At 35.5% G+C, this 22,054-nt stretch overlaps 2 protein-coding genes across 4 annotated transcripts in view; one reads left to right on the top strand and one right to left on the bottom strand.

Moving 5' to 3' along the window:
* Positions 1-630, bottom strand: part of LOC145692970 (intraflagellar transport protein 81 homolog) — a 65,916-nt gene extending 65,286 nt beyond the window's left edge. Inside the window, exon 1 of one of the 3 annotated variants that reach the window (XM_081768572.1) lies at positions 505-630. The gene's annotated coding sequence lies outside the window, so the exon portion shown is untranslated. The other 2 variants (XM_081768571.1, XM_081768573.1) reach the window with 2 other exon arrangements.
* Spase25 (Signal peptidase complex subunit Spase25) lies at positions 599-21,368 on the top strand. Its single transcript, XM_081768574.1, has 5 exons — positions 599-756; positions 3,224-3,298; positions 13,732-13,865; positions 16,841-17,002; positions 20,729-21,368. Exons 1-5 carry the CDS (start codon positions 721-723, stop codon positions 20,913-20,915), a joined length of 594 nt encoding a protein of 197 aa, XP_081624700.1. The 5' UTR covers positions 599-720; the 3' UTR covers positions 20,916-21,368.
* The last annotated feature ends 686 nt before the right edge of the window (positions 21,369-22,054 follow it).

Genomic DNA, 22,054 nt, shown 5'->3' with positions numbered 1-22,054 from the left:
TTTAGTTTACATTAGTGCTTAGTAATTTCCCTTACGTAACATCAACTTATTTCTCCTGTAAACATGGTGTCTTTTTCCCTTATTTTGGCTCCCAGTTCCAAAATTATCTCGGAAGTTTCTGTGTAGATTGAGAATAACAAAGCGAACACGGCTACATAATCGTTTGGCAAAATTTTTGTAATGTTGTAAAAACTGACCCTATCTATATTTTGCCAGATTGCCTAGCCATTTATCATTCGCATAAAGTTTGTATGCTTTAATAGCTCCAAAGAATATGAGACAGCGAAATAATTCTATCACACTTTATCCAAAGAATCCGCTTCAACACAAGTCATGAATTGTAATAAAATTAATTTATGATCTTACTGTCAATTAACTCGAAATTCCACTTTTCTACACTTTAAATTACAATAACAAGAGGATTAACATATTATTGTCTTATAATGTCATATCATTAGCCTATGTGTTGTCACTACTTTTTCTCGTTGGAATGTAAATATTTACCTTGCAGACAACCTAAGATGCAATTCTTTTGGAGAAACGATATATTACTCACTCTACTTGAGTTATCCAATAGAATTGGAGCTTTGAGGGTTATATACAAATGAAACACGGTCTATTCCAACGATTCTCTTCTGTTTGCATTCGTCACTGGGTTTGTAGCGGCCGCTAGAGATAGAAGGACACGTCAGTTTGATACTGGTTTGATAGTTATTTAGCATGGCGTCGAAAGGTGCAAAAGGCGACAGTAACCAGGTAATGTTTTATTTACACATAGTATGGTGATAAAATTACGTGTTGAACATTATGAAATTCTTCTATACGCACTAGCATATAGAATGCTGTCTATAATTATGATACCCTGTTCATTCTTTCAATTGACATCTGTTCCGGTATTTTAACACGTTTTCTCCTAACTAATATTATTTGTTTAATTCAAATAAATTAGGGACAATTTATCGAAATATTTTGCTCGGGTGCTCTCCATGTATAATAAGGTAGAAATGCAAAATGGCAAGTGTGCTCATTACCACGTAGTCCATAAGAAAGACATGAAGTGCTACGTGCCATCACATTTTATTGGAGCATACTTACATTCATGAAATATGAACATGCAGGAAATGCGTTCTTAATGGTTTAGAAAGGGTTTCTTAAGGGAGGAGTTGCACTAATAGATGCAGATGGACTTTAGGAGGACTAAGTGCATGCACATATGTTAGAAAACCGCAGTGCATAAAACACGAATGAACTTAAAAACACAAACTAGCTTGTGCCACTGAAAACCACAATTGATATCAAGCCGAGTCAAGACAGGAGAGCTTGAGCGGAAGCAAGGTAGAGCTTCTAAATGGAGGAGCTGTGTCAGAGATGGTGGATATACGTATAAACGAGGGTAGTGGAAAAAAAAAAAAAAAAAAAACATGGCATACAAACAGATGCGTTGCGTCGGACACAGTCTTGAGACACTTCTGTTCTCACTTTGTGCATTGTCTTCACATAGGACTTGGTGCTATCCCAATATATCCATCATACTTGAATTCATTAATTATGTCTTAGAAAATGGATAGCCTTACAAATTGTTAAGGTCAAGATTAAAATGATGAGCGCAAGTGATCAGAAGAACATAACCTGTTTGAAATTTTATTTTCCTACTTAGTTATGGGCGGTTTTACTGATTATGGCCCGAGTTTCTGCACTTTTTCCATGTTTCTTGGCCTACATTCGCTAAGTTTAGATTAGGTATTATCTCTAAATTTTTATCTTGGTTGACTACTACAATATAAGTGATTGCTAGGTTAGGTTCGGTCCGTTTCGTTTAGGTTTCGGCTAAGGTTCCGCTAATTGGCTCACGTAATTGGAGGAACATCAAGCTGGTTAGGTATAATCTTCTCTAAGTTTTTAATTTGGTTGACTACCAAAGTATGGCTGGGATTGGTGAACAAAACAACGTACCTTCATTTTCGTGCTACTGTTCTGGTGGATTTATTTGCAATGTATTAAACGGAAATTCGTGGAAAGCCGTTGTAGATTGTTAGACAGCGTACTTCGACAAGTAATCTTCAAAATGCTCCTTTTTCTTCCCTTATGAAGGAATTGAGTATCGAACATTTCCCCACTTGAATTCTATTCTTTGCGTATGGACCGAGATTCTTGTTCCATCCATTGAATGTTTTTTTCGTATATAGTGAGGTAGCTGCGCATCAAAAGTCAGATTTATTATTATTATTTACTGTGAATCAACGTTTTATTCCTTTCCTGGACCACTTGACATGAATTAACCCGTTTAGAAAATCGGAAATGTCTGCCAATTCCGGACTAACTACAGGCAGCTACAGTGAAATTCCACGTGAGTGTGTGAACTCAGATTCAGGTTACTGTTCGGGCCATCTGTGACTCGAACTGACGTAAGTAGTAATAAAGTCCACGAAAATTCTATAGTTTGGAACGTTTAGTCTCCGAGAGCTTCTATATATATAATGCAGCTAGTGATCTTTGAAATAACAATAATAGTGATACTTGAACTAACAATTTTCGTTAGGTGAGTAACCGTTGAAGTTCGTAGTGACAAATGCTATTTAAATATGTGCACTATACTGTCATTAATGAACCAATCGCTCTTTACTTCACCATATACGTCATGATCCTCTAGGAGGAGCGTGAGCGTCCAGTAGACGTGTATACCAGTGATAGCTGTCAAAATAGAAGAACCGCGCAAGTCGAATGAGACAAAACAGAACATGAATGTAGACCAAGCGATTCGGTCATTGCATATGGTGAAGTCTTTAATGAATAAATGAATAAAGTATTTATACAAGTTCCAGATACCATGCGCAAGAGTCAGTGATGGAAGCTTGAGGGTGTTACAAAACCACGGTCACGACTATAGAAACCGACAGAATGACCGATCGGGATTGCCAATACTTCCGAATTGTAGTGAAGTCGAACCGACAGATGTTGTGGAAATGGAAATTGAAGCCAGTACCTGCTGATACCGCAAACTAATGACATGTCTTCCTCGACATGAAGAGGCAGTGATAATGATAAAGTTCAAACCTACCCCGTACTGACATCACACCAGCTACAGCTTGATATTCATACGAGTGTTCGGTCATTGATTGCAGTATAGTGTATCAGCATGTAAGTCTGTACGACAAGTTATAACTTTTATTGGAAATTTTTATTTAGAAATATCAAAAAGTTATTCATTACTTTAATTTTGCAGCCAGAGAAACCTGTGAAAATCAATAAATGGGATGGTTCAGCTGTAAAAAATGCTTTGGATGATGCTGTTAAGGAGGTGAGTGATGTATAAAATGTTCAAATTGTTTACCGATTTTGTAGTAAATCTTAAGCAGTTGTTGGTATTACAAGTTACTATCTTTTCCTTATTCTTTTGTGTGTGTAATGTCTCGTATATTTTAATAGTAACACTCAGGATTGAATGTATTATCATTGTTTAACGGTCTTTAATGAACTTTGTACAGTTATAAATAAAGTTGTTTATATAAGAATATGTATATTGAACGTATATATGAAAGAGCTTGTAAGATACGTGGATGCATGTAAGAGCTTGAATGCAGATTACGAAAGCAGTTTTCCACATTCAGAAAATGAAAATTGTAGAGGGTGTCTTCCATTTCAACTCAGGCAAAAAAATATAAAATTGTACCATCACCATCTCAGATATTGTTGAAACTTTTTTTATAGCAACTAGACATCTTTTTAAGAGACCCATATTTTTTTGTTTTGTCGAAAAAAATTTTCCCGCCAAGTAATGGGCCATCAAAGACGGGGAGTACAATTTATGAATTGTAGAAGACATGGAAAATGGTCAATTTCGGAGCCTCACCATTCGGCTATGGAGACAGGTAGAGTTATAATTCTTGTTGTGGTATGTACATAGAGATATAAATAAACTATATTTTATTATAGTTTGGTTTGCGCATGCGTATCTTTTTGTACATAAATTAACAAATGAATGTCAATTTATCTGAAAAGTCGAAGTTTGCGAATTTTTTTCGAGCACTTCCGGTCCGAATTTTAAAATTCTGTTTTCACGGTTGGTAAGACCTAGTTACCCGCTTTCCAAAAAAAAATTTGTATTGCTTCTGTGGTCAACCGTTTTGTCGCAAAAAATTCGAGAAATTGTAAAATTTTCAAAAATCGCCATTTTTGGGCGCCATTTTCTCGAAAACACCATTTTTTAAAATTCTGAAATTTTGTCAGATGGTTCAACTTTACCTGAATAATAGACACACCAAATATCATTCTCGACCAATGCTTCATGGATTAACCGTAGCCTTTTAAAGTTAGCGAAGTTTCGCTAATTTTGATGTCACAGTTAGCAACACTGGGAACAATGAAAGTGCAATGATTTGATGATGTTTGTGGTTCACATTCATTAAATGAAGAATAAAAGGTTTTTTTGGTTGCTTTTTTATTATTATTTTGATTAAAAAGGCTCTCTGACAGTAAAATGAGCCTCCCTCTACTCCTCCGTTTTCTTAAACTGAAGTAATCTGAGGTGGAAATTACGATTACGAAACACACAAATTTCAAGTTCACTTACTTAAAATGGTCTTCGGAAACAAAATTTCACTGATTTTTTTTGTTTGTTTGTTTTTTACATGGACCAATCATTTGCTTGGTTGTTGTCTTCTTTGCTAATAGCATGTAACCGTGCAGATGCTCCAATAGATGTTGGTTCACTCATAACTCATCCAGGAGTGGATCTAGGGGGACGATTGCCGCCCCCCCCCAGAAGAAGAAACTTTCTTATTTATATATAAATAAAACCCATCCCAGAGTTTGGAGCTCTTAATAGTAGCTCTAACTAGCAGTATTACAATCCCCCCCCTCCCAGAAGTCCGTCCTGGATCCGCCCCTGCGTAGCACATTGTCGATAGTCACAAAACACTTATTTTCACTTCTCTTATGCTCTTCTGGAAACCTGTACCCTGCTGAAGGTTCATGTGGAAGCATAAACAGCACTTAAACTTCACGTAATTCATAATTTATTCCATACGTATATGTATATAACAAAAGTTCCTTTTTGCAGATTTCTTAAATCTACACTTTGAATTGCAAAAGTTCGATTTTGGGGGAAATATGAGGTTAGTTCATGGTGACCCGTTACTACCATAAAAACTTCGCAATTTTCCGAAAGCCAAAGATAACTTCGTTGAATACCAGTTACCAGTCGCATACTTTCCCTTTTTTCTTGCGGAAGTCGTCGAATTCAGTTCCAGGTAACAAAACGAGAGTAACACCCGGAGTTTGTACTTGCACTATACTCACGAATTCTCCTGCGGTTTTAGTGGGGACGCGGTGGCTCAGTGGTAGAGCGTTCACTTCCGGTGCTTGGGGTCCCTGGTTCAATCCCAGCTCGTGCCGTTCTGCATTCCACCATTTCATTCATTTCTCATAATCACCGTCTCCTTTAGCCTAACCGGGATAACCGTGGAACGTAAAACTCACAGATTTCATTTCATTTTTTTTCTTCAGCGGTTTTAATACTGTGTATCTGTTTTAGCCTAAGGCTATGGCGCGTTGCCACATTCTTTGCCCCCCCCCCCCCCCCTTACCCACTACCGTCGTAGAGACCCTTGCATGGCCGGTTTCACTGCAAAAACACTGCTTTATCGGACCTGTCTGCATCTCGAACATCTGAAAGCGATTTTTAAAGTGGGATGCAGCACCATCAGAAATCACTGACACGGTTTGGGAAATTGTAGACACCTATCTTCACATATTCAAACCTTTTTCTATAAAATATATTTTCGCTTTTCTTCGAGTATGTTTAGAATCTTGTCTATGACTATGAGTACACTGTAATGACGTCGCACTTAATTAAGACTTTGTCTGGAGCATTCCAAATCATACTGAGGTAATAGTTTAGGCCTTTTATAGATCATCAGAATTCATTGGATGGCCATTTCAAGTAAACTTAAAATTTCTGTGTTTCGTAATCGTAATTTCCACCTCAGATTACTTCAGTTTAAGAAACCGGAGGAGTAGGCGGGGGCTCTTTTTACTATTTCAGAGAGCCTCTTTGTTCAAAATAATAAAAAACCAGCCAAGAAGACCTTTTATTCTTCATTTAATGAATATGAACCACAAACATCATCAAATCATTGCACTTTTATTGTTCCCAGTGTTGCTAACTGTGACATCAAAATTAGCGAAACTTCGCTAACTTTAAAAGGCTACGGTTAATCCATGAAGCATTGGTCGAGAATGATATTTGGTGTGTTTATTATTCAGGTAAAGTTGAACCATCTGACAAAATTTCAGAATTTTAAAAAATGGTGTTTTCGAGAAAATGGCGCCCAAAAATGGCGATTTTTGAAAATTTTACAATTTCTCGAATTTTTTGCGACAAAACGGTTGACCACAGAAGCGATACAAAATTTTTTTCGGAAAGCGGGTAACTAGGTCTTACCAACCGTGAAAACAGAATTTTAAAATTCGAACCGGAAGTGCTCGAAAAAAATTCGCAAACTTCGACTTTTCAGATAAATTGACGTTCACTTGTTAATTTATGTACAAAAAGATACGCATGCGCAAACCAAACTATAATAAAATATAGTTTATTTATATCCCTATGTACATACCACAACAAGAATTATAACTCTACCTGTCTCTATAGCCGAATGGTGAGGCTCCGGAATTGACCATTTTCCATGTCTTCTACAATTCATAAATTGTACTCCCCGTCTTTGATGGCCCATTACTTGGCGGGAAAATTTTTTTCGACAAAACAAAAAAATATGGGTCTCTTAAAAAGATGTCTAGTTGCTATAAAAAAAGTTTCAACAATATCTGAGATGGTGATGGTACATGCTCTGCCTGAATTGAAATGGAAGGCACCAGAGTTGATATGGAGTTAAGGGTCTTCTTAGCTAGTTAAATAGTATTAAAGTAGCATTCATGGTATAAGTAGGAATTTTGGCAATTAAAAAAGTGCAAGGATGGACATTTCCACTGCTGTTGGGAATTATGACCCTCTTACTATTTTTTTTACTATTTGTTAAAAGAGTATCAGACCTCTTTTACCATTTAAAGGGATTTGGTTGAGAGGAATCTTAAGATCAGAAGTCCGGAATCAGTTTAGTTTTCTTCAACTGTTGAGATTTCAAGACCAAAGCGCCTTGTTTATTATTATTATTATTATTATTATTCATTTAAGATAAATGTAGGCTTTCCAATGCTTGTATATTTCCTACATTTTAACAAAAACTATACTATTGTGGCATTGCTACTGCTACTTGTGAAAATAACATAAGGAAATAAGGTGTGACTGGTTGGAGAGCCTTTTGTGTCCGCAATAGGGTGATTGAATGGAGACTTTTCTGTGTTTCGTCCTTTTCTGCTTAAACAATGTACAGTTAGCGCAAAAAGTATTCATACACCTACAAAATACACGTTGTTGCAAGTGATGAAATTATTCACATCTTGGAGACGTATAGTTACAAATACTGATTTCCTGTTGTAGATCCTTTTCAGCTTTACTATATTCGTTGTTTAGTACTGGTGAGCTACGTACGAAAACACTAACGAGTAGAATGTATGTTCATATAATATAACAATTGGCGTACTTTCCATGTGATTTGTTCTTATTTCTACCTATTGGATAATTTAATGTTCCTTTTTCACGGCTTTACGGAACCTCCTATATTTTTTCTTCGTAATTTCCTATATTTTTTTCATTAGCATTGGAAAGCCTGCAAAAGCGAAACCGAAACCAGAGTCCTGAAGTAGAAACAGGATCAGATTGACTCAAAGATGGCAACGAGATCTGGAGAAGAATGAAAATGTATTATAAAACCATACAAATTCTGCAGAATGAATTATAGATCTTGATCTTCCACTTAGATTGACAGCGAATTTGTACATAGAATGTAATTCAGTATCTTAATTTCTCTGAAATATCACCGAACTGGAATCTTCCCATATTTATGATGCCGCAGAAAAGCATCGAATCTATTACTATTCCAACATAGAGAGCAGTTATGATGAAGTAAGCATCCACTTTCAAAGCTATTTGTTATGGATGAAGAAAGAAAATGATAAGTTATTATTTCTTCCATTTCTCTTCCGGATGTTAGCTTCATAGAAAATGTGTGATGTCTACCCAAAACTGTACAGTACACTCAAGATTTACAACTGTATTGTAACAATGAACTGTTCTGATGATAGGTCATTTTTAGGTTCAGAACGGGTTAGAAATTATCTATGGACAGCACAGAAGAACGACTGGTCAATCTCACGAGTGATCGCTATAAAATCAGGAATTGTAATCTGCTTCAGTTTCGTGGAAGTGATAAGTGCCTTAGCATAAATTTTTTAACTTAGAAATTTGTTTTGTGTGCTGTATATTTAGTCAAGTGTTTAATTACTTCAATAAATTTAAAACTAAAGTGAATTATTCTTTATTGTTGTTGATAGTCTGTAAACGAATAATGGTGCTACAGTGTCCGAGAATTATCCTGGCAATGACGTAGACACCGCTATTGCTCAAATGCAGTCCCACTGGCTAAAGCAGACACTTCGTTCATTTCAGCGTCCAATCCCAGGAAAGAGAAAATGCGCGAACACAAATACCAACTTAAAAGCAAGCTGTGTTCTCTACAAGAGGAAAGCGAAAGGAAATGAACTGAAATGGGAGATTAGTTTCTGATAAATATACTTGTCATCTTTGGATAACTGTAGTTCAAGAAGACATAAATACTACATTTTTTACTTTTCTGTGTATATAACTTTCTTGAAGAATATGATTACTTTATATTTGAATTTTATGTTATAAGTGTGTGGAAAATATTTTAAATGATAGCCACTTATGCTTTATTTTGTTCTAACAACATTGAGATTTCAACATGCTACAAACTTTCGTTCTCTTGAAAATAAACAAATATGTAGTGGACGAGATGGGAAGGGAAGTCCAAATTTTATTTTAAAGAAACCCCAGATCAAAAATCGTAACATTTACCGATAAGACACAGGAACAGCGCTTCCAGGAAAAACAAAACAAAACCAAATAATAATAATAATAAATAAATAAATAAACGAAATAAACTGAAAAGCACGTGTTTTCTTTGTGTAGGGCTATACAGTGTGTGGTGACTGGTGAGAGTATTTTTGTTTGTTTTGTTGCCGTTTTTGAAATTTTGTGTATAAGAATGGGTGACAGTGCCATAAAGAAAGACAAGCCGTTGCATAGTGATGCAAGAGACATTATTTTTAATGTTTACAACTTTTTTGCAACAAACAATAATAAATCTGCTAGTGTGCGTGAAACCTCCCGAGCAACATGTGTCAGTGAGAGATCCGTGTGGAGATTTGTGAAAGAGAAGGAGAAAAGTAAATACAGTACAACCTATCGTAATACCCGGTAAAGCAAGACCAAATACGCAGAAAAGACAAACATATTTAGATTTTTTCGATGAAGCAGTAGTACGTAGACAATTCACAATCTGTATGCTGAAGGCATTGTCGTGTCCGTAAATAAATTATTGTGCGAACTTAAGAAAAGCATTGACTTCAAGGGTTCGAGTGGGCACTACGACAAATACTGCGCAAGTTAGGTTTCAGGTTTAAAAAACATTCCATTGGGAATAGAAAACTGCTTCTTGAAAGAAACGATATTGTCGTTTGGCGACATAAATATATACACGAAGTGAGGGAGTTGCGCTCAAAGACAATTTGTTTACTTGGATGAAAGTTTCATTCATACGCATCATACTGTACCGAAAGTTTGGTTGGACCCAGAGGGCTCTGGAGGGTTACGAGTTCCGACTGGAAAATGTCCGCGTTCACTCTTGTTCATGCCGGTAGTGAAAACGGGTTTGCAGAAGGTGCAAAGCTGGTCTCTAAATCAAGCGCTGGAGATTATCATAGTGACATGAATGGTGACATTTTTTTTTTTTCTTTCGTGGTTTTAAGAGCAATTTATTCCAAATTTGCCAGAAAGGTCAGTTATCATTCTTGACAATGCTCCATTCCATAACAAACAAATTGAAAAAGTTCCAACTTCAAATAGAAGAAAATCAGAAATGTTGTCCTGGTTATCGGCTGATAATATACCTCATGGTCTGGATTTCTTGAAAGCTGAACTTTATGAATTGATAGAGAAAAGGAAACGTCAACATGTTAAATATGTTATTGATGAAATTGCAACAAGGAAAGAACATAAAATAATAAGAATACCGCCATGCAATGCTGACCTTAACCCTATTGAATTAATATGCGCAAACGTAAAGAAATGCATCGCTGTCAATAACAAAACTTTTACCAAACAAGGTGTAGAGAAGCTTATTGAAGAAGCTTTAAGGCTGTTGAAAACTCGCGTAAATGGGAACAGTTTTACTGAGAAAAGGACTGTCTTATGAATGAACGGGTTGACAATTTAATTGTGAGTGTTGGAAGCCATTCAGAATCCGATAGTTCTGTAACAGACAGTGATCGGGAAGACGGGCCTGGAACTTATAGTGACGATTCAGACGATCTCGGGTGCTCACCATAGACTAAAGGTAAAAGTAAAACATTTCTACGTTTATTGATATGATTTTAAAATATTCTGATAATTATTAGTGCAATCTATTTTTTCTTTCTTTGTCATAACAATGCACATATATACTAATATTATACAAATACATTGTTATCTAAATTCTTCCATAGTTTGCTACCAGCATTTTTTTAAATTGCAGTTACGACGTGATGTGCGAAGCGTTCAGTATGCCTTCTAAGCACTATTTGTGAATAGCGTAAGTTGGTAGCCTTGCAACTGAGGGCGCTGACGTCACTGCCAAGATAGTCTCGCCGACATTAGAATTTATCTGCGGGAAGAGGGGCGTAAAATAAATGACAGTACAGAGAGGGGTCATACATCTAAACACGGACCTGGCTGTATATTTGCAAAACATCGTCACTTACTTTGTGAGATCACAGACTGAAAGTATTGGGAAGTAAAATTCTTAGGCGAATATTCGGACCCAAGAGGGACGAATATGGAGGATTGCGGAAACTTCATAACGAGGGACTGCATATTATATACATAATATTGTTAGTGTCATTAAATCTAGAAGGCTTAGGTGGATGAGTCATGTAGCCAAAATGGAAGAAAGTAGGAATGCTTTCAAAATTGTAAGTAAAAACCCAATCAGAGAAAAGATGAAAGCGCAGATGGAAAGGTAGTTAAGATTGATCTCACAGAAATAGGACTACAAAGTAGAAACTGTATCCATTTGGCTAAGAACAGAAGTCAATGAAAAGCTTTTGTCAATGTGGCATTGAGCCCTCTGGTTTCATAGGCCGTAGAATTAGTTAGTTGCTGCGTATTTGTGATAAATGCGCTTCAATAGCGCACATAGCGGATTTGATGCGTTATGGGGACAACATTTTCGGCATTAACCCTAAGATAATGACTAGGAAATAATTTGAGATTAGAAACTCTGTTCTAGAAACCGATAAGTAAAGGCAATAGGGAACTTGCTGACCACACATCATCCAAGTAAGACTTGTCTAACCGACCATATCCTTTCGTAGACTGTAACACAAGGAGTCAAATTTGTATCTTTGACTAAACTCAAGTGTTTCTGAAGATAAGCTCCGATTTTCCGTGTGACTATTCTTCAGGGCGTTAAAAAAAAAAAAAAAAAAAAAAAAAAGTTTGCACTTAGATTGACAGCGAATATGGCGAAGTACTTCCTCATATATTAGTGATATTTGTAGCTTATGTTTAATGATAGTGAGGTGCATAGTATTCATGGAAAAAGAAATTCAAAAAGTTTTGATTCAGAGATTTTTTTTAATACTTCAGAAGTTCTCAATCTGAGTTTTTCATAATTTCTGTAGCCAAGTTCGTGCCATACTCATTATAGCATGTCACAATCAAGTGATGGAAGCGCTTCTTTGATGCGTCCTCGTATATCATGGATAGTGTGTGAAAACGGTAACTTTAACACAACTCTAGAGAAAAGAATCACAAGGCGTAACTGTAAACTTCCTTAGTTGATATGAGTGCAAAACTTGAAATAGACAATCAGAATAGTGGGATAGTAATGTATTAATTATATTTCTAAAACAAAATAGCTTAAATTGAAAGCACAAAGGGGAAAAATCCCACTCTTATGCCATATAGGCAAAAGGGGACGGATGATCAGTGAAAATGAATAATTATGAAAGAACTGATGGAGCTTCCTCGTGGCTAAGCGGTTAGCATACGCGCCTTTGCCGTGGGAGGCCCGGGCTCGATTCCATGCGGAAGCTCCTCTGGTTCGGATTCCACGTTAATCAGCAGGTCCACTTCTCATATAGCCTCACTGCTAAAAGGGACATTAAACTGAAAATTACATCCCATGAAATAACTGATGGAATGAGAATGTGGGAGAAAACCTATTGACATGATGTATATCATATACTTACTTGAGCTGGATCGAGCCAGGAATTACCACTGAGCCACCTTTTATATATATAGCCTATATATACGTCTTTCTTTTATCCTGGTGTCTATACAGGGTGGAAGGGAACAAGACCGAAAAACTTCGGGAGGTGATTCTACAGCTAAAAACAAGGGAAAAAGTTCAAATAAACATAGGTCCACTGTGAAGGCGTTTGCAAGCAGCAACCGTGCAGCGTTTCGCCGGCCTCCTCCTCCTAAGTGCGACATCTGCCGAACAAATAGAGATATTGACGTCGGGTCGAAAAAATATAAAGAAACTCATACCCCACCAAAATGATGGCCAAACACCGTCACGTTGGACCTATGTTATTTGAACTTTTTCCCTTGTTTTTAGCTGTAGAATCACCTCCCGAAGTTTTTCGGTCTTGTTCCCTTCCACCTTGTATATATCTTTTCGTCATACCTATGTATAATGAGCAGCAGACACAGTAGCGAACGTAAGTTTAAAAAAAAAAAAAATAGATAATCGAAGGATTACGTAATTTACAGGTAAAAGTATTTATTTATTTCTTTATTAGTAGTTGCATAAAACATGAAATTTGTAACAGTATTGTATAACAAACCATTGTACCAGCCACTTAAAACTCTTGGTTTCTCTTTCCGTTGACACCATTTTTATGTATCTGTGTTTCTCACTGTAAGTTAAGAGTATTTCTAATTGGAAAGATCGTCTATAAAAAAAATCTGAGTAATATGATACATGTGTGGAGAACTAAATTTGGGGAGTTGGAGTCAAAAATGGATTGGAACTTACGAATAGAGATAGAAGTACAATAATTGAGTAATTTATTCATTATTGCACTGATATTTATTTGTACATATTAGATAATATTCTTTCAAAAAAAAAATAACAATAAGAAAGCTAGATACTTGCCAGAAGTGATTTAGTATTAAATATGGATACATTTATACAGTATTTATATATCATACATAATAACCACATTAAATTCGTGTGCAGAATAAGTTTTTTTTTTTTTTTTTTTTTTTACCACATAACATTAAGGCGAAATTATATGTAAGTGTATGTTATACGAAAAAAAAAGTGAATTAATTCCAACATATTTTTTGTGATCTCACCATATTTGTCGATTTTGTGCTTTGTTAGAGTCGTAAAATTGATTCTTTCGTCCTCAGATCAGTGATGATAAGCGTCATCATTTACTTCGTTGATTATTCTGTGTTTATTTCTCTTGTGCAGAAAATATTTTAGACAGTTCTATTTTTGCTGTGTGTATTCATGTTCCGTACCGACTTATATTTATTTCTTGTAGGTCTTAACGAAGAAGTTCAACTATGTAGAGAATTTTGCTTTAATGGATGGTCGTTTAATTATGTGTGGTATAGCTGTAGGAGTAGCAATGTTTGCACTTCTATGGGACTACCTTTATCCATTCCCGAAATCCAGGTGAGTATCAGGTTATATTGGTGATTCACATTGAACAAAGAGTTAACAATCAATAAGTATGAGTTAGCAGTTATATGTAGTTTAATAAATGTAACTTATGATAAGCATATTTATGTTCATAAGATTGTTTCAGGTTTTCTCCATTTCTGTTATTACTTTCATTCCAACCAACTCTCATTCATGATCTTCACTTCAATTTACCATTAACCTTTAACTTATAACTGAATGGCAATGATGTTCTTTCATTTTCATGTGTTGCGTATTGCACTGAAACACATTGTATTAAGTAACACAAATTATTTGTTAGTTCGATCACACTAGTGATGTTATGTGGAAACTTTTTCATTTCGGAAAACTTTCCACTATATTCTTCCGGAGAATTATTCGTTCTAAACATATCCACGTCTATGTATTATTTCCACTTGAAGCTGAATAGATTGAATGCATATATAGGAATATGAAATAACACCAAATTATGATTTTTTAATAAACTTTTCATAATTGGAAAATTTTCAAATATTGTTTCGTAGTTGGTACGAAACAATTTACAAAATATTCTTCTTTCTCTCTCTCTCTCTCTTTTCTCGTTGGGGGCGCTGTGGTTCCGTGGTGGAGCGCTTACTTCCGGTGTTTGGGGTTCCTGGTTCGATCTCAGCTCGCGCCGTGTGAACTTTGTGGTGGACAAACGCCGTGCTCGTGGGTTTCCTCGTAGTTCTCTCGTTTCCTCCCACTTCCTTCATTCCACCATTTCATTCATTTCTTATTATCACCGTCTCTAGCCTAGCTGGCATAACCGTGGAACGTAAAGCTTAAAAGATCTTTCTCTCTCTCTCTCTCTCTCTCTCTCTCTCTCTCTCTCTCTCTCTCTCTCTCTGTGTGTGTGTGTGTGTGTGTGTGTGTGTGAGAGAGAGAGAGAGAGAGAGAGTAAATTACAGTGAATATATATATTCATTTTTTATTTAATGAAAAACTGCATCAAAGTTTCTTATGAAGAATATTATTTTATCTGTGGTAACTATATTTCTCTATGGCTGTACAAACAGGAACGTACTCCCTGAAAATTTCTGACTTTCGAACAATGTTTTATGTATGTTTCCCTCTCACATACACGATGTAACGATCTGGAATCTGGTTTTCCCGTTACATTGAGTAAATAAGTGGACGTTAGTTACAAAGCAGATTACTTAGCTTGCAGTTATCTACTATCCCTTTTGGAGTTGTACCATGCTGAAATGCTTCTTATTGACCTATTAATGACCTCGTGTAGCTGCCAAACGGTGAAAAACCTAGCAAGTTTATTTTCTTTCAAAGTTCTTCAAAATTTAGCGATTATTTCAATGGGAGCAAAATCAAACCCTGTTTTTATTTTAAATTTTGAACCCCCCGTTAGAAGTTTTCCCGAGACACCTGATTCCAGAAGCATCATCACGTGCTTCGGAGCATGCACTTTGGTCTTAACCTTTTTTCGTTCAAAGATTTCTGTGCACTAGGAGCTGCGTTAAAACCCTGTTACGGATTTCGTGAATCACTCTGTATAAGTTATATACTGTAATAGTAACAATATTGTTCATTATTATAAATTTTAGTTCTAAAAAGTGTAGTCAGAAAAAAAAACTTTCTTTTGAAAATATATAATTTTATTTATAAAAATTGTATAAAAGAATAATGAAAGAAAACATAGATTGGATAAAAAGTAGTGGCAACATTGTTCCATCGTCAGAGGTCTGGGCTGTGTGTGTCAGCACTACAAGAGTTCCGTAGTTGCTAAGAAAATCTGAGATGATGAAGTGTGGCGAGTAGTAAGGACTGTGTATTATTCAGTCAAAAGCAGCAGTGCTGTGAAATAGAGGAGGCCATAACAGTAAGTTTCGTGTGGATCATGATTAAAGTGGCACGAGGCGCAGTGCATAACAATATTTTCAGGGACTCATTGACGAACTTTTCCAAATGTACAGTTATATTGGAAACAAAAGAAAGTACTTTGTTGTTGAGGGTAAATTTTACCTATATTCATGGTAAATAGGATAGATTGTAGCTTAAAGTAAATATGCACAATATTACACAATAAGCCTTTAACCCAAGCCTGACAATCACCATAGAAACTAGTCATATAAAAATAGTCTCAAGTCTGAAATCGAACGATATTTAATATAGCTATTCAAACATATCATATCACGTTTGCCTTCAACCTTCACAAATCTATACAACACAACTTTGCACCATTTGTGACAAAACATTCCTCTGCTTAATGCAGCTTAATATAGGCTATGCAATAGCAAAACCTTGCAAAAATTAATATTGAGCAACTTACTAATTGAGTATCTTCCCAATCTCTATGACGAATAACGTGAAAACAATATTATAAACTAAAAGTTATTTTTCTACAACTGCGTGAGTACCTTAACATAAGAGTTTGAAATGTTTTCTGCTCCATTTCCTTCTGACTTCAATAGGCTGATGTAGTACCCTGAAGTGAGATCATGACACGATCGCAGCGTACCGAGGTGTACAGTATACTTAAAGAACAAGGAGTAGATGCTCGCAAGAACTACTATAGGCTAGCCAGTGAAATCACGCGTATTAACAAAAAGTCTCAAAATATTGAATCTCTAATGTAAGATATTAATGTATCAGAAGAAATAACTAAATAGCTGCATTAAACAGTTAATTTCTTTCTCTTTCTTGTTATTATGAACTGTGTGTGTGTGAGATGAAATGGCAAAACTCTTACCTCTGGTGCTGATGGTTCTGGTTCGAATCAGGTCAAATGATCTTGCGATAGCTATTATGTTTATGCATTTTCTCTGATTCTTCCTTCACTACGGTTATTTCACTTGCTCTTGGCACGTAATTCAATTGCATTTATAATCGATTTCATTCAAGACCATACTCATGATAAATTAAGATTAGGATTAAGATTTAATTTCCTTTGAACATCATATCCAGTAATTCATATATTTCATTTCCATTGACAGGCCTGTGTTGATTGGGTGCGTCTCGACGTATTTTGTAATGATGGGACTTCTTACGTTATATACAACATACAAAGAGAAAGGCATTTTCGTTGTTGCAGTGCAGAAAGATCCTGCTGGATATTATCCTGACAACACGTGGGAAGCGAGCTCCTTTCTTAAAAAGTAAGTATTTATTGACATTTAAGCATAGTTGCACCAATCTTTAGTATCCATTGATTTCTTTCAGATTAAACTTACGTTAAAGACCACGCAGCGGATGTTCTTTGAATAATAACTGTGCAGTTTTATGTGGCATACGAAGGTATTGTTTAAGTAACCTATACAGAGTATTTCAAAACAACACCGACAACGTTTGGGAGGTGATTCCAGACACCAAGATAACATGAAAAGTATAGCCCAACCTGGGTGCATAAATGATTCCTTTCGGAGTTATAGGCTGCCGAAAACATGAAAAATAAACTTTAAAGATCCGTAGCTCCAAAACTATGGGACTTGCCGTGGTCGAGTCAAGACTCGATTTAGGAACTAGTATGTGCCCGTTCCAAATATCCAAGTTTCAGAATCCTGTGGTACTTCCGCAACAATTTTTATCGAGGTAGTTGGTAAGTACTTCAGATTACATTCTCGTAGCCAAACTCCCTCTATAAAAATTGCTTCGTGAGTACCTTAGGATTCTGAAACTTGGATATTTGGATAGGACACATACTAGTTCCTAAATGAAGTCTTGATCCGACTACGGTAGGTCCCACAGTTTTGGAGCTATGGATCTTTCAAGTTTTTATGTTTTCGGTAGCCTATAACTCCAAAAGGAAGCATTTGTGCACCCAGGTTGGTGTATACTTTTTGTCTTACCTTGGTGTCAGGAATCACCTCCCAAACATTGTCGATGTTGTTTTGAAACACTGTAAATTTTCACTAATTATACAAGTCAAAACGTGTCTTCCTCGAATCACAGATAAATGAAACGCCAGCTAGATTTCGAAAAGGAACGGCCTACCAACCTATACGCAGATCACATCCTCAGTATACTTCACAACAATGGTGGATATTACCGTAAAATTTTTCAAATATAAAACTTCAAACCTGAGATCACTAATGAATAGAGAAATTTTCAACTTATGCAACAGGCTGGAGCTCGATTTTTTTTTTTTTTAATTTATTTATTTATTTATAGGATGAGATTTTATTGCTTCAGGTTTGGAATGTACACAATTAAAAACAAGGAACAAGGTGACTTTTATTATGTCACTTTGATTAAAATGCATGTCCGAAGGAGAGACAAAGAGGGTAAAATTACGTAAAAAATTAGTACCTCTCTAGCACATTATGTTAAGAAGATGAAATTCGGGTGATAAACTCCTCATTAAAAAGCGAAAACATGTCCCCACCGTTTTTTTTGAAAATTCTAGTTCTAACAGCATGTGCGAGGGGGAATATATATATATATATTTGTCACATTGAAAATGACGTCTGTAGTTTGTGATAGCATCATGGGAAAACGGCTGAGCCATATAAAATGTATTTTCGAACACACTGCCTACCTCAAGCCAAGTTACGTGGTATCGTAGGGGAAAATGGAGGGTTCGTATTTTTTTCTAAAAATAGAGTATCTCATACATACATACATACATATAAATAAAGTATCTCATGCATATGTAAATAGGCATATTTCATTATAAATGTACAAATTATTTTCAGTTTTTAATGGAATTCATGAGAGTGTGCATTAAGCATAAGTTTCCACTTGAGGATATGTTACGAACTGGTGACATTGTATTTAAAGTGGCTTAAGAGTTGATGGGTTGTATTATTTGCGCGTCAAAATGTATCATATGCCGTAATGGTCTGATTAAGAGTTAGAACTTTATCTCCCTTGGAGTAGAGATCGTCCGGGATCGGAAGTCTTTATAAATTAAGAGTAAGGGCGTAAGTTGATGGAGGAAATGAAAATTAGAGAAAGACGCCTATTGCCAAGTTTTGGTAGCATCGATAAAAATATAAGTTTTATCGCCAAATCTGAGGGAAGAAAGCTTCACACAGCTTCAAAGAGCTGTATTAAAGAATCAATACATTACATAAGCTTTCTTCTCTTAGCTTGCAGCAATAAAACTTAAATGTTTACTGTTGTGACTTCCTCAAGAGCCGCCACTACTTTTTTTTTTTTTTACTATTATTACGAACTATCCAGGTGCATGTAACCTACGTGGGCAATAGTGTATTTGATGGGATTATCTTAACAAATGACACTGGTGTGGAACTGAAATATACTTCTCAAACAGTATTATTACGAAAATTTTGGGTTCTGTAGACATGCTGCTAAAAATATTGAAACAATTAAATTTTGAAGAGTAAATGCATTTTTCAATCGATAACCTGTTACTAACAGTTATAGTTTTCATTTCACGGTAATGACATTTGACTTGTGCGTCACATCTATAAAATATGACACTTTTATCTCGCTTTCCAAACAGCCATTGTTTATCTGGGATATATTTGCTATTAAGGCAAAATGTATGTCACTGTTAGGAGTATGTGAGACATCGTTAGAAAATGACAAATAGTAGATACAGTTTACTTCATAACAGTTTTTTAAAAAACATTTGTAGTAAATTAATAATGGTACCAGGGGAATAAAAACAGTCTATTAATATGCATACGTTACGAATTACATACGTTTTAGCCGTAAAAATTATTAGTTTTTCTAGGATCTCTCGAAAGCTACGCATAGGAATTTACCATCGAACATATAATTTTGTTTAGCTTGATGTGATCTGTTGATTGCTGTGTCTCTCATATTTGGAAGAGTTAAACAGAAATGAAATTTTTCAAGACATAATGACAAATTTGGGTATGTCTCATTAACCATACTGTGTACTGTTGTCCTGTCAGTGCCAATGAGAAGCTATCAGTTTCATTGCAATAGATGGCGTAGTTATGTTACAGCATCAATTTTTAAGTTACAAAAAAAATTGTTTTATCATCTTCACGAAAACTGCACATGAGCATTTTAACTCATCTATTATCATTTTGTTCCGCTCGATGAGATATATCGATTGGTATATACAGGGGGACACGGAGCCGACTGGCTTATTTTCAAAGTTGAATATTGTGCAGACGCGATAGCTTGGGCAGGTAGGGCATGGGAAGCGGATAGGATGCCATTTCATAAGAATATTATAATGTTTGTCATGGACAAGATTGGAGCATTGAACAACGTGTTTTCTGTTCTTACTTACTATGAAACGAAGTCCCAGTTATTAAATGTAGCGGTTGTGGAGACAATATTTCATTGTTAGCTGACGTTGCTCTAAAAGCCCATTGTAACTGTTACAGTATTCTTATGAAATGGTATCCTATTCGTTTCCTATCCCGAGGGCGCGGTGGCTTAGTAGTAGAATGTTCACTTCCGGTGCTTAGGGTCCTTGGTTCGATCCCAGCCCACGCCGTGTGGACTTGGTGGTGGACAAACACCGTGCTCATGGGTTTTCTCGGGGTATAATTTTGGGATAACTTTTTACTAAATGCTAATAATATATTATAACTATTTTAATTCATGATCTATTTATTTATTCATTCATTCTTTCATGGTTGCTTTCTTTCTATAATGGAGGTTATTTGCAATTCAATAAGGAATGTGATAGCGGTGGTTTCCACATGTACTAAACCTTGAACGACTTTGTTTCTTTGGTACTATAATATGTAAGGGCGTTGTGTCTAAATGAGTAATGCTCTTTCCTTTGGTACGGCTGATCTTGGCTGATTGTCGATGAAAGCACATGTGGTTGGTATTCGACATTAAATTTTAGGTTTCATCCTATATAGCTTTGTGCTGAAACTTCAGATAAATAATATATTGTGTAAATAGTCATAATTTTCCTTCTTTTATAGGTATGATGATAAGTACAACTTGATTTTAAACGTAAAGGATGGAAGAACTGGTGAAGTGCGAGATGCAACTATGATAAAATCAGTTGCAAATTTCTTTGATGAAAATGGGACATTAGTCTACGAATTGTTGGAACCTGAAGTTAGCAAGTTGCATGATAGTTTGCTAGCGGAGAAAAAAATAAAGTGAGAATACGATATATCTCAAAACTCTTGACTAGGTGACAAATGTGTTGAAAAGAGTGTACTACCGTCAATATTTAAATCAGATATTAAAAACTTTCAAAATCATTAATAAAGATACGTGAATTAACTCTTCTTTTTATTGGCGAAAAGAACATCGATTATTATAGTTAGAAGCAAATGGTGTGGATGCAGTTTTGGTGGATGTGCTATTTATGAGTCACTCTTTTTTTTTATTTCACATTGAATTGATTAATCTCATTAAAAACAATCGAACATCACATATTTAATATTGGTGATTCAGTGATTATTCGTAATCAAGATTGTGAACAAAACTGCTTCGTGATACAATAGAATAGTTTTTTCACATGAAGATTCTCAGTTCAATTTTTCATAGGTGTTAGATCTAATGGAATTGTTATTTTGTAAAAGGATGGAAATAAAAATGAAAATAGTCAAACTGTGTATGATTTTTTTTTCTATGTCAACTTTTGTTAGAAGTATAATATATAGTAAACCTTCTATTTAACGAACTAATTGAAGCGAAAGTGTATGCTTAAAATCGCGAATTGTGCTATGAATAATATTTAAAATAGGATATTACATTTGAAATTATGTTACGTAAAAGTAAATGTAAATAAAATATTTAATGTGCATACTATATTAGTAACAAAAAACTCCTTATAACTGTGTATTAGAGGAGTAAGAAGTAATTTCAGGCTTCAATTGCTTTCTCGTTGAATATTGTTTCTTAATAGTCAAAGATTTATATTTGTAGTAAGCTAATATTTCTGGATCTGAAGATGCAATGATATAGTCCATAGGGTGTCTTACTTCTGACACTTTTTAAGACCAAGCACGACCGATTGTTGTCATCTCCGGTGTCCTCTTCATCATCTTTGGTAACATTTTTTATTCCTGGCTGAGAATCTTGTAACCTGGAACACCCTCGATCATAGTTAACCACTATTCAAGAGCAGCCATCTGTGTGAGAAGACGACAATTTCCTACAAAACACGAAGAGTTGATCGGAACTAATGTAGCTGAAATTTTAACTCGGAACAACCCGTAGTGGTCTACTGTTATTCCGTAAACAAACCACTGCCATGTTACAATCACATCCGTTTTTTAAAAATCTGGTCGAAG

The sequence above is a fragment of the Thermobia domestica genome, chromosome 8, assembly GCF_964235325.1.
Source record: "Thermobia domestica chromosome 8, izTheDome1.hap1.1, whole genome shotgun sequence".
Classification (NCBI taxonomy): domain Eukaryota; kingdom Metazoa; phylum Arthropoda; class Insecta; order Zygentoma; family Lepismatidae; genus Thermobia; species Thermobia domestica.
The sequence above is the reverse complement of the archived record's forward strand: the minus strand, read 5'-3'. Positions and strand labels throughout refer to the sequence as shown.

Excerpts from the sequence above, each read along its gene's own strand:
- Spase25 (XM_081768574.1), top strand. The coding sequence starts at position 721 with ATGGCGTCGAAAGGTGCAAAAGGCGACAGTAACCAG. Across the intron at positions 3,299-13,731 it reads TGGATGATGCTGTTAAGGAG|GTCTTAACGAAGAAGTTCAA; the intron begins GTGAGTGATGTA and ends TATTTCTTGTAG. Across the intron at positions 17,003-20,728 it reads GCGAGCTCCTTTCTTAAAAA|GTATGATGATAAGTACAACT; the intron begins GTAAGTATTTAT and ends CTTCTTTTATAG.